Source organism: Citrus sinensis, chromosome 3 (genome assembly GCF_022201045.2).
Source record: "Citrus sinensis cultivar Valencia sweet orange chromosome 3, DVS_A1.0, whole genome shotgun sequence".
NCBI lineage: Eukaryota > Viridiplantae > Streptophyta > Magnoliopsida > Sapindales > Rutaceae > Citrus > Citrus sinensis.
In genome coordinates this window covers 34,781,682-34,799,983 of record NC_068558.1, presented here as the reverse complement: position 1 = coordinate 34,799,983, position 18,302 = coordinate 34,781,682, and the positions used below count along the sequence as shown (strand labels likewise).

Sequence of the window (18,302 nt, the reverse complement as noted above, 5' to 3'; positions counted from 1 at the left end):
GTTGTGTACACTTGTACATTGACATCAATAGCAATTGAGCTTAAAATTAACCAGCAAGTTTTTGGCGTTGTTGCTGAGGATTGTTTGTTTATTTTCTAAGTGTGAAGTAAATCTTGATAATACCAACTTGATCTAATTTACTCTATTTATTGACATATCAATACTTGCATGCGCAAAGACAGATCTGTAGTATTTCAATTTGATCCTGAGATTGAAAGGACTGTAAGGAGACTGCAAAGAGAACAAATGAATTAAAAAATTGCTTCAGACATGGATAATCTGCTGGGTGTGGGAAATTTGGACCCTCACGGGCCATTACAACCTGTCAACATTCAAGAGGAGCATAATGAGGATGTTAACCAGAGACAGCTAGGCAACAACAATATCATCCACATGCCAAATGACAGAGACAGGGCGATCAGAGATTACGCCGTGTTAACTCCTTAAGTTGTACACCCTAGAATAATCAGACCTGAAGTAGAAGCCACAAACTTTGAACTGAAGCCAATGATGTTTCAAATGTTGCAAACACTATTAGTGGCCATCGACTAGACAGCCAGCAGCAAGAAGAGCAGCAGGGGTACATAATATAGATGCAATTACAGCTTTATAAGCACAAGTAACCTCATTGACTAACATGGTGAAAGCCATGACATCTGCTCCAGCAGCAGTTAAGCAGGTTGCTGAACTGTCTTGTGTATATTGTAGTGAAGAACATAACTTTGATAACTGCCCTAGAAATCCAGCATCAGTAAATTATGTGGGTAATTTCAACCGACAGCTTCAAAACAACCCATATTCAAATACTTACCTGGATGGAAGCAACAGCCAAATTTCTCATGGAGCGGTCAAAATCGAAATGCTCCAGCATTGAATGGACAGAATAGGAACATTCAACCACCTGGTTTTCATCAGCAAAGTCAAGGGCAAAAACACACCAGCCAAGATCCAATCACTTCATTGGAAGCACTGATTAAGGAATACATTGCAAAGAATGAAGCAATTGTGTAGAGTCAAGCTGTATCCTTGAGAAACCTGGATAACCAAATAGGACAGCTTGCTACAGCAATGAGTAGCAGAACTCAAGGAAGCTTACCCAGCAACACAGAAGATCCAAAAAGAGAGGGAAATCAACACTGCAAGGTAATCAACTTAAGATCTGGAAAGAATGTTGATATCCCTGTTGATATAACTAAAAAAGGGCTGGAACTTAATTCCTCACAAAAACCACCTCAAGATGAAAGTATGTTACAATAACCCAGCCATCAAGACACTGGTGTTAGGGTTCAAGCTGCAGCAACTATGGAAGGAAATCAACCAGTTAATGCTGAAAAAAAAGTTGCAACACCGGTGGTAACAACCTACGACAAACCAAACGAACAGAGTTTGGTACCCCCTGAGGCTACCCAGCTGTTTAGGCACCTACCTCATTTTCCACGAAGATTCTAGAAGCAAAAACAAGACAAGCAGTTCAGCAAATTCCTGAAAGTGCTAAAGTAATTACACATCAACATACCTTTTGTGGAAGCTTTGGAGCAAATCCCTAATTATGTGAAATTTCTAAAAGACATTTTGGCAAGAAAGAGAAAGTTGGGAGAATTTGAAACTGTTGCTTTAACACAGGAAAACAGTCATATGCTCCAAAGTAAGATTCCTAAAAAATTAAAGGATCTACGAAGCTTTACAATACCATGTTCCATTGGAACTAAGTACAATGGCAAAGCACTTTGTGATTTGGGACCCAATATTAATCTAATGCCATTATCTGTATTTAAGCAATTGGGAGTAGAAGAATGCAGGCTAACAACAGTCACTCTGTAATTAGTTGACAGATCTCATGCATATCCTAAAGGAAAAATTGAGGATGTACTAGTGATGGTTGACAAATTCATCTTTCCAGTGGACTTCATTGTACTAGACTTTGAGGCTAATAAAGAGGTTCCCATTATACTTAGAAGACATTTCCTAACAACTGGGAAGACTCTGATAGATGTATAAAAAGGAGAGCTAACAATGAGAGTGAATGATCAACAAGTCACATTCAATGTGTTAGAAGCTATAAAGAACCCTGATGAGGCAGAAGAGATGTGTGATGTCTATTTTTTCTAATATGGTGGAGCAAACATTGGAAGTATTCATGGATGATTTCTCAATTTTTGGAGAGACATATGCTGATTGTTTACACAACTTAGAAAAAGTTCTTAAAAGATGTAAGATGACCAATTTAGTACTCAACTGGAAAAAATGCCATTTCATGGTGCAAGAAGGCATAGTGCTGGGTCATAAGGTGTCCAAGAATGGTATTGAAGTAGATAGAAGTGATAGATAAACTACCACCTCCCACTTCAATCAAGGGAATTAAGAGTTTTTTGGGGCATGCCGGATTTTATAGAAGATTCATTAAAGATTTTTCCAAGTTAGCTAAACCATTATGCTCATTGCTGGAACATGACAAGCCTTTTCATTTTGATAAAGACTGTCTTCAAGCCTTTGGAGAGTTAAAGAGAGCTTTGATCACTACACCAGTGATTATATCACCAGATTGGACTTTACCATTTGAACTGATGTGTGATGCCAGTGACCATTCCATTGGAGCAGTATTAGGGCAGAGGAAGGACAAGATTTTTCATTCCATATACTATGCCAGCAAAACTCTTACTCAAACTCAAATTAATTACACCACCACAGAAAAAGAGTTGCTAGTAGTAGTATTTACTTTTAATAAATTCAGAGCTTATTTGGTGGGCACTAAAGTGACAGTGTACACAGACCATGCAGCCATCAAGTATTTAATCTCAACGAAGGATGTTAAACCAAGATTAATAAGATGGATCTTATTACTTCAAGAGTTTGATCTGAAAATTAAAGATAGAAAGGGGACTGAAAATCAAGTAGCAGACCACCTGTCGAGGCTGGAAGCAGACACAAGCACATTAACAAGAAAGGACATCACTGAAACTTTTCCTGATGAATAACTGTTAGTAATACAGCAAGCACACACGACGATTTTGCTAACTATTTAGTAAGTGGATTGCTACCACCTGAGTTGAAATTTCAGGAGAAAAAAAAATTTCTTCATGATATTAGAAGCTACCAGTGGAATGACCTATATTTATATAAGTTATGCTCATATCAAGTAATACAAAGATGTGCTTCAGAGGGAGAGATTACCCATATACTAGAATCATGTCATGCTGCAGCATATAGAGGACATTTTGGTGGTCACAGAACAACTGCAAAAGTTCTGCAATCAGGTTATTACTGGCCTTCTATTTTTAAAGATGCTTATTAATTTGCTAAATGTTGTGATAAGTGTTAAAGGACAGGGAACATAACTCAAAGACATGAAATACCGCTGACAAACATTTTAGAAGTGGAAGTTTTTTATGTATAGGGAATAAATTTCATGGGTCCTTTTCCACAATCCTTTGGGAACTTATATATCCTTGTTACTGTGGATTATGTCTCCAAATAGGTAGAAGCTACAACATTGCGTACTAATGATGCTCGAGCAGTAGTGGACTTTCTTCAGAAAAATATTTTTTCCAGATTTGGCACTCCAAGAGCAATTATTAGTGATGAAGGTACACATTTTTGCAACAAAGTATTTGTTAGAGCTATGGTAAAATATGGAATCAGGCATAAAGTAGCAACAGCATACCACCCACAATCTAATGGCCAAGCAGAAGTGTCTAATAGATAGATTAAGACAATCTTAGAAAAAGTGGTGAATCCATCAAAGAATGATTAGTCCTTGCACTTACACGACTCCTTATAGGCTTATAAAACAACATACAAAACACCACTTGGCATGTCTCCCTACCGAATTGTGTATGGGAAAGCTTGTCACTTGCCATTTGAGCTAGAGCATAAAACTTACTAGCCACTGAAGCAATTAAATTGGGATATACATGCTGCAGCAAAGCAAAAGAAGCTTCAATTATGTGAGCTTGATGAATTACGACTGTTCTCATATGAAAATGCGAGAATCTATAAAGAGATGACAAAACACTGGCATGACAAGCATATCCAACACAGGAAATTAAGCCATGGTCAACTAGTGTTGCTCCATAAAACCAGGTTAATACTATTTCTAGGAAAACTAAAATCTCGATGGTCTAGACCATTCAAACTGCTCAGAATTTATCCTCATGGGGCTGTTGATCTCCTAGATGAAAAGATAGGCCAAGAATTTAAAGTCAATGGGCACAGAGTTAAGCATTATATACACTCAACTGCAGATTGTTCAAAAGAGGTCTTACTCCTTAAAGAACCAAGTTATTGAGCAGTCAAAGAAGGTCAGGCTGAAGGACCCTAAATTAAGCGCTCAATAAGAGGCAACCCATTGTGGGGGCAATCACTTCAACTGAGCTTGACCCTCTCTGGTTTTTTTGAAAGCTCTTCCTTTTATCTCATTTTAATTTTGTTATTCACTTATTGTTATTTATTTTTGTTTTTCTATTTCTTTTATGATTTCAGATTTTTGCACCTTTATTTTTGTTGTCATTTTATATCTTAATTTTTAATTGCTTAGGATTGGTTTTATTTGTTTTTTAAATTTTGAGTGAAATGTGTGTGACAAATGGATTCTATACTGATAATTGGGGTTATATTGATAAAGTGTATAGGCAAGCCACGTGTCAGCAACTATTGGAGACGAGTATGTAACCGTTGTTAGAGCAAACAATTGGGTGCTGCAGCAACCAATATTACAGTTACAGTAACTTATAGATGGAGCTTCTTACTTACCGTTGGAGATAAAATATGACAGATGGATTAATGGATTTGGATAGAAATTAAGGAAGAAAAATCCCCGAAATTAATGCACTAATTTCTTTTGCCTATTTTTAGGGGATATGCCTAATAAATTTAAAGTATATTCTTCCCTAATTTATCTCTCTTTACCGGATTTATTTTCATGAAATTTCAACTATAAAAGGGAGTTAATGTGCTTAGTGACCTACGACATTATGTCCCATCTCCTTCGCAATCACAACTCCAATACTTCTTAACTTCTTCTCGTTTTACTCTTGTGCATCTTACCGTCAAATTCTTACTGTTGTAGCAATGCCTAGGTATAAAAAGACAGCTAGCTGACTCAAAGATCCTTCACGCTTCCAAAGTTACCACGCGGAAGAAAAATATAAAGAATTCATTGAACTGCGCAAGATTCTAGAGGAAAAAAGGGTTTCAATTCCCACCTCAACCCACAGGAATTGTGCAAACAGTACACAATACTGCAGCAGAGCGTGGGTGGCTAGAGTTTTGCAACCACCCTCGAGATCCTGTGCTGCCAATAGTAAAAGAATTTTACACCAATTTGGTAAGCCATGGTCAGCACAACATTTGGGTAAGAAACTCACTTATTCCATTAGACTGTTGAGTTATAAATGCTTTTTATAATTTACCTGCTGAAATTAATTGTGAGTATGCCAAGTTGCTTGAAAAATTGACCCCACAAAGATGGAACACAATTTTCACAAAACTTATAATAGAGGTGTATTGTGGGCTAATGAGGAAGTGCATGTAATTAACAGGATAGATTTAAAACTCATTGCTAAGATGTGGGTGAAATTTCTGAAATCCTAGCTTATGCCAACCACCCGCACCACTACTATTTCACAAGAAATGTTGGTACTATTGTATGCTATTGTTAGAGGGCTACCCATAGATGTGGGAAGCATTATCGAAAAAGAAATCCAAGATTGTGCCATGAAATACCACAAAGCTGCTGCCTTGCTATTTCTTTCACTCATCACCAGCATTTGTGTAGTATCAGGCGTTCGTCTTAAAGCAAATGATGAACATGTCAAGAATGATGGTGCCCTTACTGCACGCACCATTGAGAGAATTGCTAGTGAAATTGCTGGAACAACAACTGAACCGGCTGCTGTAACAGGGGCGAGACAAGCTATTGGGCTAGAACGGAGAATACAAGCACTGAGCACTAACATCACTCAATGTGCTGAAGCTCAGGAGAGGGAAAATAAAAGGTTCTGGAGCTATTTGCGACACCTGGACAACCAGCTCCACCAATTTGCTGTATACATGAAGAGTAACCACAGAAACTTCCCTGATTCCTTGCTCCAGCAATATAATTTTGACACCCACACAATAGAGGCTCCAGCAGAATTCAGTGAGGAAGTTACTGACCAGATAAACCAGAGGAGGAAGCTGTAGCAGCTCAGCACGCAGAGGAGGAAACAGATGCTGATGACAAGTCAAACCAGCCCAAAGAAGAGGATGTCCAATCTGCAACTGACGGTTCCCCAATAGAGGCAGAAGAAGAGCCTGAAGAAGAACCTGAGAAACCCCCAGTCAAAACCTCTTCCAAGTCTAAAAAAAAACACATTATCCAAGAAGATGAAAATGAAGATGAATCTGCAGAAGAACCTCCTATTTCAGTCCTTTCTAGAAGGGCAAAGAGAAAGTAATCACTCCTCCTACGTCGGATAATGAAGCCGTACTAATTAATGCAGAGCTGGAGGCTATAGTGGCTAGAGTCACGCGTACACTAGCCTAGGCAAAGCATCTACTTGACATCATTGCTGCGATCACGGCTGAGGGACAGGAAGCCGAGGCCCCAATTCTAATACCTTCACAGCAAACCTCCAGCAAACCTATTATCACTAGTCCAAATAGATCCAGCAAAAGAAAGGGAGGCACTCCTAGAGGCCCTGTTGTAGCAGCCACACTAGAAATAAAAAGGACCAGATCTGTTTCATCTAAGCAGGCTGCACCAGCCCGCCACTGAAGAAGAAGAAACCATTGCCCGCTGTCTTACCACAAGAATCCCTTAAGGATCCGCTGCGAAGCGCATCCGAAAAGTGCTAAAGTGACTCCTCCATGTTGTAGCAGTGCTCAAACAATAGGGAAGTGACCCTTACCTGCTAGTTTCTTTTACTTCTTTCTGGAAAACTTTTCTTTCATTTCGCTTTAATTTCTAATTCATTCTCCATGCCCTTCATTTTATGTATGCATATTTGGTTTATGTGTTTTGTTTTGTGTGCTTGTGAGGACATAACACTACTTAAGTTTAGGGGTTGTGTTTATGCTTGTGTTATGTGTTGTGTGAAGCTCTATTATTTAATATTTATCTATGGATTTGAAAACCTAATGAAGATAAATTGAGTGCTATGCCGTATGAGAATGCCAAGTTGAGATAATTATAGATGGATGTTGAAGTTCTGTCCCGACACTTAGACTTTGGTTAAGCTTAATGAGACTGTTGTAGTAGAGCCCAGAAAACCAAATAGAGTAGAAAATATCTCAAGTTTGGGGGAAATTTTTGATGAAATGTGCCTGTTAGGAAATAAATTATGCTCCAATGGTTTAAGTTGCTAAGTAACCAGGATTGAATATGCACCCCATATGCAAACTTGAGTCCAAAGGCAATAAGAGCTATGAGCAGTGTTGAAGTAATTTTATATATAAAAAAAATGATGATGAAATAATGAAAAATAAAGAGGTCCGCTGCCTATGATACTGAGTAACCTGGTTTGTCCATGAACCTCATGTTCAGCCTTGAGTCAAAGGCATCTAAAGGTAAGACTTAGACATAGCATCCTAGATGTGTTGCTGCAGCAACACTAACATGTACTTTGAGTGAGTAATTGGGTGTCGTCAATACAAGTGATAGTCATTCACATGAAAGCTCAATGTTGCATTGAGAGGTTTAACTGAAAAAAAAAGTGTGTTTGTTGTGGCACAGTGTAAGTGTGTTTCTGAATTCTGCTCCCCCATATGTGAATATATTTGTGGTCTACCTATGAATTTATGTAAGATCTATGTAATGTTGTAACACCTCTAGAATTTGATCAAAGTGACACACACGCTTTGGACAGAATGAAGTCTAAGTCTAGAACTAAACTGCTATGGCTATTTTGCGTGATTAAGAGTGGGATATGAGGGTGGAAGAATCCTTGCAAATTTGATGACAGAGCTAAGTTATTTGTTGCATGATTGTGTGATTGAAGTGTTTGTATGATTGTCATTACTTGAGGACAAGTAATGGTTTAAGTTTAGGAGTGTGATAACTCTATGAAATGAGAGTTATTACGGCAATTCTAGACTGAAAACAAGATCACTTGGAGAGCAAATGATGTGTTTTTATTGCATTTTTGTTACATTTTGCATAAACATTCATTTTAGTTTAGTCTTAATAAGTTTTGCTTGATTTAGATTAATTTGTGATCAAATTGTGTGCAAAATCGTAGGTTTCTAGAAGCTTATGATTCGGGGAAAGAATACAGAAGCAATGGGCTGGCACAAAAGATAAAGAAGATGGCCACAAAAGAAGTGAAACCAAATCTGAAGCAGTACAGTGCTAGAGTCGTTGCTGGAGCAGCCATTGCTGTAGCAATTCTGGAACAACGATAGAGAAAACTTAGCACGGGAAATTTACAAGACTGTGATCTGCAGTTTTCTAATCTAACTCTCGCGCGCCCTAGGCTTTTGCTTACCCTAATTTTCAGTTATAAAAGGAAGTACACATCATATAAAACGGCGGCAAGGAATTAACATTGAAAAATTGGAGAGGAAAATAAGGAAACGATCAGACTCCCTAGGAACCAAATCTGCATCAGTGAAGAATCCAGCAGAGTTATCTGGATTCGATCTTCATTGATTCTCTACTTGTTTTTCTCTTTACTCTTTGATTGAACTAATGTATTTCATAACCAATATTTTGCTATTTGTTTATCTTTTGCAAAGTATGAATTAAACTTGCTTGTAGTTGAGTGACAAACAATCTAATGAGTTTTTGACTATTTTTATGAGTTGTTGTATGATTACTATAGCATTTTACTCTAGTAGCTATTATTATAACTGTTATTTCGGCTGAGCACCCATTTAATGGTTCAAGTTAAGATAGAGTCGCAAAAGGGTCTGTCTTAGTGGATATTATTAGAGTGATACTTGATTTTAATTTGAGTTTCCTGGATTAGGTTAGCTTAACTCCCATAAGGACTATACTTGAAGTTAAGATTTTTGAAGAACTGGACATAGTCATTCACCTTGTAGGGTTGGTAGAATGTTTGTTCACAATGCCATGCCTCATGTAGAATAACAATTGATCATTGTTAAGATACTTAAAGGTATGAGAAGTCCAACACGCGATAGCTGAGGATGCAAAATAATTTTGCCCAGTGCTGTAGGAATTACTGTAGCAACTGGAGTTAATCTGATAAAAAGCAATCAGCCCATAAAGAGAGTTTGATCATTCAACTACCTCATTCTCAATTGATCATTTTACGTAATTTACTTAATTTATTTTACTCTTGCAGTTATTGTTTTATTTCTTTACATGTTTTAATTTCAGTAGTAAACAACTTTACATTTATCTTAAAATCAAGATAAATAGCGCTATTGTGATTGCTGTAGCATTTCTAGTGACATCAATCCCTGTGGAGACGATCTTAAATACTCATCACTTTATTACTTGTTGTGTACACTTACATATTGGCATCAATAGCAATTGAGCTTAAAATTAACCAACAGATATCATCCTCATTCCTTTATAGTTGATCTTCTATAAAAATAACATTTTTGCTTATAACAATCTTGTGAGTAGTGAAATCCCACAGAAAATATCCTTTTACTCCATTAGCATATCCCATAAAGATACACCTCCTAGATTTTGGATTTAGCTTTGATCTTTCTTGGGCATTGTACATCACGTACACAAGATATCCAAATGCATGTAGATGGGAGTAATCAGTTGGCTTTCCAATCCACATCTCCATCGGTGTCTTTAACTCAATTATTGTTAATGGTGATCGATTTACTATATAACTAGCAGTTTTGGCTGCTTCTGCCCAGAATAAATTGGGTAGACCCGCAGTCCTTAACATATCTCTTATTCTTTTTATAACAGTTATGTTCATCCACTCTGTCACTCCATTCTGTTGGGGAGTGTATGCCACAGTGAATTGTTTTTAAATACTTTCTTACTTATAGAAAGCAAGAAACTCGCAGCCTGTATAGTCTCCATCATTATCTGTCCTCAAGCACTTGATCATTTTCCCAGATTCAAGTTCTACCCGTGCTTTGTACTATTTGAATACTGGAAACTCATCTGAATTTTTCTTAATTGGATACACCTAATGTCTCCTAGAATAATTATTAATGAAAATCACCATTTATTTTTAACCTCCCATGGATGTGTCTGGTGATTCCCAAATGTCAAAATGAACTAAGTCCAGAATGCGTTTACTTCTAACAACAGATCTACTAAACTTTAGTCTATATTGCTTAGTTATAACACAATGCTCACAAAACGATAAGTTAACCGATTTGAGCCATAGAAGCAACTTTTATTCAGAGCGAATCTTCAAACCTTATTCCCACATGTGGCCAAGCTTGAGAAGCCATATCATAGCTGACTCTTCTCCATTTGATGCGCCGCACGCATCAGTTTCCTGTAGTGTATACAGATCCTACAAATATATACAAATCTCCAAGGCATGATCATTACCCATGTATACAGATCCTCTTGGATAGGTTTATATGTGTGGAACCATTCTCTCCGAAAAGTCATATGCCAGGTAGCTCTTGAGTCTGTAAGTCAGACGTCATATAGTTGTTTTCTGCCTTCTGAAATAGTTGTTGTCTCGCTGTAGAGAATTTCGTCATCATCCAAGATACTTGCTACACACCCTTGAGCATTTGATGACTCTGGATCTCTACCCTCTCTTTTCTTCTGGTTGTTTCAACACTCTTTCTTACCGTGCCCTTTCTTACCATAATTATAGCATTTAATATTCTCTTGCTTCTTGATTTTGATCTACTATGATTGTGGCTCCCACTAGGGCCACGTTCCGTTGATCTCCTTCTCGTCACCAACAGCACTTCTGCTTGTTGCGAACTTGCTTGTTTGTCTTCCTTATTTTTTTGCTTGCTTTCCTCATCCAATTCGGAAGCTGCAACATCATAAAAAACTAAATTTTCTGCTTGGTTGTTGTTCGTCAGATTAATGATGAGTTGATCATACGAATCTAGTAGACTCTGAAGTAAAAGCTCTACACGTTCATTTTCCTTTAATTTTATGACCCAACGTTGTGAGTTGTGAAAATAGAGTCTTCAAGGTATTGATGTGGTCGGTTACTGATATTGATTCCGCCATTCGAAAAGTGTAGAGTCTTCTCTTTAAGAAGACCTTGTTGTGCAGTGACTTGGCCTCATACAATTTTGTGAGAGTATCCCATATTTCCTTTGCTGTCTTTTTCTTTGCCACACTGGATAACACCTCGTCTGCAAGTGCCAAGTGTAAATCAGCAATTGCATCGTCATCCATCTCGTTCCACTTGACGTTATCAGTCATCTCCACGAGCCTTTCTCCAATTGCTGCCAAGCAATTATTTTTTCTCAATACAACCTTCATCTTCATTTTCCACAACGAGAAATTATTTTTATTGAACTTCTCAATTTCATATTTTGCCACCATCACTTTTCACCACGGACTAACTTTGCTAAGATTGGCTCCCACCTTTTCACATGAACAGTTACTGTATAAGTGAACAATACCGTATACATGAACAGTACGTATATGTGAATAGTACTTTTTACGTGAACAGTACCCTGACTCCAAAAAATACAATTTGTAGCTCTGATATTACTGTTAGAAAATCGATGAGTGAAGCAGGCCACAGCTAAAATGAAATTAAAAGAAAATGAAAAAAAAATAAGCACACAAGAGGACACCAAAAAATTATGCAGTTTAGCTTTTAGCCTATATCCACGAGCGAAGACAGAAGGAAAATATTTCACTAGTGAAATGAGGATTACAAGTATTGTAATATTTTGGCTCACTATCCAAAATCCTCATACACACAATCTCTCACTCACTAGACTCACAATATAATTTTAAGCCCATAAAATCACTCAAGCTCTCTGCTTTTTTTTTTCCTCTCACAAATTAGATACCGAAATGAGGAGGAGCATCCTCCTTTTATAGCCAAAAATTGACTATTATTTTATTTATTTATTTATTATTATTTTTATTCTTTCTAAATAAATTGCATCGCCTTTGAATTTTTGTGCTGTTGTCAAAGTTTCTTCATTCTTCTTCTTTCTTCTTTTCTTCTTCAAGTATTGCGGCATCACAAAAATGACGGGCCACGTGAGACTTTGGGTCCACCCTCTTCTAGAAGAACGGTGCCCCATTTTTCAACACGAAGTAAAGTAAAACAAATATTTTAACTCATTCAAGTATTACAAGCTAGAAAACGCTTGATCACTTCATCGAAATAAATTGCACTCCTCACAGCGCTTTAATTTCTGCTTTTCCCTCACACTAGCACTTTATTTCTTTTGTGCTTTCTTATTTTTGTTGTACTTGAACTATCTTAGAGAAGTAGTATTTATACATGATGAGAATCCATCAACACAGAACACACTCCAATTAACAAACTGATTCCAACCACACATATGCTTATAACATATTAATCAACTTAACGATTATTTAACAGTAAATCAAGCTACATATTTGAGAAGTATCATGAGTTTTTCTGTATGTGCTATCATTGTGCTGATTTGATAGATATGCCGTACGTCTTGTGTTTTTTTTTTTTCCTCTTTTGAAGAGTAAGGCTCGCTTTATCCCTTGATTTTTTGTGTTTTCTCTTTCATTATCAATAATATGCCTCGACAACGAAGCTCATTTTGAAAAATAAAAAAAGCTATAGAAAATTATCTATAAAAATAAAAATAAAAATAAAAGAAGTAAACATGCATGACAATTAATGAAAACAATTTCTTTATTACTTTCACTCAGTCATAACATTACAATAATGAAAATAAAAATAGTTAAATACAAACATGACACGCCAATTTATTGTCTTTAAAATAAGTAAAGATGACAGAAGTACGTAGCTCTCAAGCACTGCGAGCGACTATCTTATAAAAGGGTAATTAAAGACAAAACGCTACTCTTTTGGCGGCTTGCCATGGAGGCAGCGAGCACAACAAGGGGTTCTTTTCGGTGAACTCCAGATCCAGTCGAGAAAGTACCAAAACCACAAGTGAATCCGGTAGTTGTACAAAATCAAAGGTTTCTTCAGTCTAAAGGGGACAAGCAAATGAGTTGCAAGCTGCGCCAGTGGAATCAAAAGAAAGCACTGAACCACCGTCATGGCAACAATAAATCCTTGGCCCCTATCTTTTAACATGTATGTGCTGTCGGAAAAGGCAACGCATGACGCATAAAGTGCTATCACTATCAATAGAGATGCAAACCAAATGTTTATAGATGCTAGAACCGGATCAACTGTTAGCGCCAAACACAGTGCGAGTGCAGCCGTGATGGATGTGTACATAGCTATAGTATTGAAAGCTGTGAAATATTTTAGAGTCAAAACCTTGCTACGCAAGATACTTGTACTAGTAGTAGACCGTTCGCTGTCACTGAAGCTACTGCTACCCATTTGGACTGAAGAAGCAAAGGAAGCACCGGCAACAAGTGCTGCCACGACAATGAAGGTGTTTATTCTGTTGTTAACATCATTTTTTTTAACGGACCTTTGATTGCTTGTATTTCCAGTAAACTTCAAAAGACTTTGAAAGGACGTGGGACCCGAACGAGAAAGTTGATGTTGAAATAAGACCGTTAACGTCATCATCTGCATGGATCAAGGAGAAATACAATAACTATTTTTTTTTTTTTGTTATTTAAATTGAAAACCTCAACTATATATGCAAGAGGTCACCATGTGCGTAGTCGCATACCCGATAATATTTATGTATATACATTTAGTAATTTTTTTTACAACCTCATAAACTGACTTTTATAATATTGTAAAATAGTGAAACATTGTAAACATTTCCCAAATTTGAATACCAAATTTTAATTTTAGACTTGAAGATACATATGTATATATATATATATAGAGAGAGAGAGAGAGAGAGAGAGAGAGAGAGAGCACAGGTAATTCTTCTTTAGACCATAAAGTTTGGGTTAATTTTACTTCCAAGATTATCCAAAATAGTATATTTATTTTATTTAACTTGAATATTCAAACAAATCCTCATATAACAAACGACATAGATATAGAATAATTAATTTTGTTTAATAACCATTCTGGAATTTTAAAAAATCGTCAAATGTAAAAGTTGCATTTTAAAAAGGTAATAAGATAATATTTTAAAAAGTTAATACTTAGAATTAAAAATATATATATTTATTAAGAAAAGTTAGCTAGCGACATTTATCCTGTATGTAGCCGTCTAGGAATTTCATACCATATTATATGCATTTGGTTTTGAACCCGAATCCTTCATATTCTTGTCAGTTGTTTTATAATTGTCAACTCTGAGCTGGTCAGCCTGCAAGAGCAATATGAATAAAACAATCAGTATTTGCTGAAAAAAAAAAAAAAAAAGGAAGAAGCAGAAATGTATACGCAGAGGTTAGGTTATTTATATAGTATTATAGATATCTGGTTTTGATTTGGATTTCTTCTGTTTATGGTCCTTCTGAGAAAATCAACATGAAATACACACACACACACACACACACACACATATATATATATGCATGTCTGTAAGTAAATTTTTTTTTAAAAAAGTAAATTTTCAAAAAAAAAAAAAAGAAGGAAGAAGAAGAAAGGAACACAATTTACATCGTCGTCGTTTCCAAAGAACTCTGGATTTATCTCAGCAGATTTTTGCTTGGCAATACTGTAGGCCGTTTGGCCATGAAAGTTGATAATGTCTTGATTTGCTCGTCCATCCCATACGAGAATGGCCGCTGCCAAATGACGACCGTACAAAGCTGCCAAATGCAATGGTGTATTTCCATCGTCATCCATCTCGTTAATTAGCGTATCGATATTGCTTGCTTTGAGTATGCGCCTCACGGTATCAGATTTCCCCTTCTTGGCCGCCACATGAAGAATATTCTGCCCTTTCGTATTGAGCAATTCTGTTGGGGGAGGCATGTTCTCTTTTTCAAAAAACTCGCCCATTACTCGGACACGGCCATTTGCACTTGCAAGATGGAAAGGATAAAAGCCCTCCTCATTCCGTTGAAGGACACTATCAGGATTGATTTCGTAGAGGAAACGAACCCCTTCAAGATGATCTACGGATGCTGCCCAATGCATCGGAGTATTCATTTGTTCATCTTGTATAAGTAATAGAGCTGGTTGCTTATCGTGCATCATTTTCAACAAACCTGAATTGAAGGAAACAAAATTAAAAGTTTTATTTACACATACAAATTAAGAACTAATAGAATGCAGCATCTCTAATTGAGACAGATTTCTTAGCCATTCTCAGTAGATCATTGAGTCCATAGATCCCAAATTGTAATATATACGTAAAATCATACTTCAAACAAAAAAATATAATTAAAAGCGCAATGATAACTAAACAGAAAAATTTCACAGAGTGCTAACAAAAATAACAGGACATCTGGCCAACGCTATTGTGTTGACTGAAAAATAATCAATTTACACGGTAACTCAGGTTAGATGTATCAATAGTTCTGACAGTGCTCTGTCGGCATTCAGCGTTCTTTCTCATCTTTCTAAATAAAATGAAGCTATCCCCACACGAGAATTTTCAATAAACTATAATTATTTTTTATGAATATTCTAGGAATTCAAATAAAAGATGCATGCATGCATATATTGCCTGCTGGAAAATACTACTTACCTAGTTTTTGTAGCTCAATGGCAACCTTCACAGGGGATTTTCCCTCTAACTTAGTGGCGCAATCGTCATTCACTGGTAGAGCTTCCAGGATGTATTTCAGGATATCCTCGTTTTTAGACTCAACCGCCAGATACAGAGGAGATTTACAGTCAACGTTCTTTAAGTAGGACGCATTTGGATCTTCCGACACTAGGGATCGAGCAAGAGATACCAGCAAGGTTACTCTTTCTTCCTTCTGTTTATTTTTGTCTTTCTTGGCATCCAGCAAAGCATTAAGCGCCTCGTGCAGAGCTGTGTTTCCCCTAACGTTTTTCATCTCCATCAGACCTTTGACATCTATTTGAGATGATGATGTCATTCCAGACCTTTTCGCACAATCGACGAGGATTTTCGCCGTTTGTAACATCCCAGCTCTAGCAGCAACGTGAAGCGGAGTATCGCGTTTGGAGTTTTGCATGGTGATCAAGAAGGGATACTTTCTCGCCAATGTTGTCGCCATATTTTCATGATCGTGAATAGAGCCCGCAGCTGCTATGTGCAGCAACGTATTCTCAGAAGGGCTAGTTATTGTTTTGAAAGTTTCTGACATGTCTTGGTTTTCAATCTCAGAAAGGAGGAATGGACTGACATTGTAATTGATCAGTGCTGATCTAAGAGACGCTAATCTAAGAGCCTCATTAGCGTCTCTCATCTTTTGGAAATAAGTTAAGAAATGGCTTCCTACGTTGTGGACAGACAATTTGCCACTTTATATAATGAATCAATCTGAGTGTGCGTAGAGTGAAGTTTACTTCCTTTCTCTGAATCAATACTGATAAACAGTGAACTCGAAACTCAAAGTGCTACAAGTCGTTTAGAGGTTTCAGTATCAGTCGACTTGTCGCTTGAGGAGTTCTTCAGAGTAAAACCGACATCCTCTCTTTGGTCATTCAACCTTTAAGTAAGACACGTGGTTTGCACGTGTATTGAAGCTGAAATCTCGTTAGCTCAAGAACGACATCTGTGGTTGCCGTTTCAAGCTCACTTATGCCAACTTGTGACAAGCACGTGAGAGAGGAGCTTCTTGGTTAGTTTTGGCGGGAAGGGTAGTTAATGTAACAACCCAGAAACAGAGGTTAAAAGGTGCAGGCTCTGTCATCGTCTTCACATGATTTGGGAAACACTGAGAGTAGAGAGAAGATAGAGAGAGAAAGGGGTTTACAAGTTCTTGTTCTCTGTAAATCAATTCCTATTCTTGTATTGTTTTGTGAACTAAATAGTGAAAGACTGTTGCTTTGTTTAGGTACCATCTCTTGGTGCTGAACCACTTATACTTGGTGTCATATTGTTTCTTTAATGCTTTGGTTCTTGCGTGTGATTTGTTGCTCGATAATCTGTGCTGTTAATTCTCAAACCATTGATACATAATTAGTGTCTTGGGGAGAATTTGGTTAGTCGTATCAAAGCCAAATTCACAACAAATACTTTAACTCCTCTGTACCCTAATTGCACGTATCACATCCGAAAGAAGGTAAGTAGAAGGATTCTAGTGAACGTGAAAAACACCCGAAGAAACTTGGCAATGGCTAAAGCTGTATCTAATGTGTTTAGTGTGTTCAGACTTTTTTCTTTGTTCCAATCATAAATTCTAACCTTTAAAATTTGCTTAACTTCTTTTATTTTGGAGCAGTGATTGCTCAAGCTTTTGCTAAAAAGGTTTTGCTAATAATTAGTATGACAACGAGGCTTACTCTTAAGGATTGATTCATAAATGAGTTAGTAAACTTTAGGTTAAGTGGTACGGGTTTTTATATAAGCTAGCTGTTCGCGGAGTCATTCTTCCTTTCCTCTGTACCGAGGGAATGTTTCTCTTACTTTTGTTCTTTTTCTTTTTCTTATTCTTTGTCTTTTCCAAATCCTGTAATTAAGACAGTAGAATATTAGCATCAAGATGGAGTGAGCTAGGTAACAGAGACAACTTTTACCTTTAGTCATCATTACACATAAAAAAATAATCCGCACATTCATATACATTAATTGTTAGCTTGAAAAGGAAATAAATGAAATATTGAAACGAGTGACTTAAAAAGATCAACACTGAAAATAGAAAAGCATTGCTTATTTATTAATATGAAAAGACCATATATACAAATTTAAATATAAATTATTGTATTTTAGATGCCTTTAAACTTTTACTATTAATTTCTTTTTTCAACTGTTTAGTTAAAAGCAATTTATCCCCCACTTTCCCTAATAGTAATACGGAATCACTAACCTTTGGAAAAAAAAAATTATATACTGTAATTTGATTTGATGGATTAAATCAAAATGAAAACCGAAAACCCGGATTTATTAGGCAGGCACGATGTTAATGGCGTATCAATATCCTTCCAAAGAAGCAGCATTATAGAGTCAATTCATAATCCTAAATTAAAAATATTCTGTTCAAGATAATTTTATTTTCTTTGTTGAAGGTCGTTTATTTTCTTTGTTGAAGGCCGTTATAAACGACAGTGGATGATAGTGTTCATATTATGGTAAACGTTATTGACATGTGGCAGTGTCTAGTTCATCCATAACTTTAATACTATTCATTCAAAGTCAGAATTCTTCCATGTGTTTAAATGCCAATAGATCATTTTCCTATATATATATATATATATATATAAATT

The 18,302-nt window shown here is 36.6% G+C and overlaps 1 protein-coding gene across 1 annotated transcript; it reads right to left on the bottom strand.

Moving 5' to 3' along the window:
• Positions 1-12,737: 12,737 nt before the first annotated feature.
• On the bottom strand, positions 12,738-16,394 carry LOC102612735 (protein ACCELERATED CELL DEATH 6-like). Its single transcript, XM_052435646.1, has 4 exons — positions 15,652-16,394; positions 14,616-15,169; positions 14,236-14,319; positions 12,738-13,616 (listed from the first exon to the last, which is right to left on the bottom strand). The coding sequence occupies exons 1-4, from the start codon at positions 16,340-16,342 to the stop codon at positions 12,924-12,926; spliced, it is 2,022 nt and encodes a 673-aa protein (XP_052291606.1). The 5' UTR covers positions 16,343-16,394; the 3' UTR covers positions 12,738-12,923.
• Between the last annotated feature and the right edge of the window lie 1,908 nt (positions 16,395-18,302).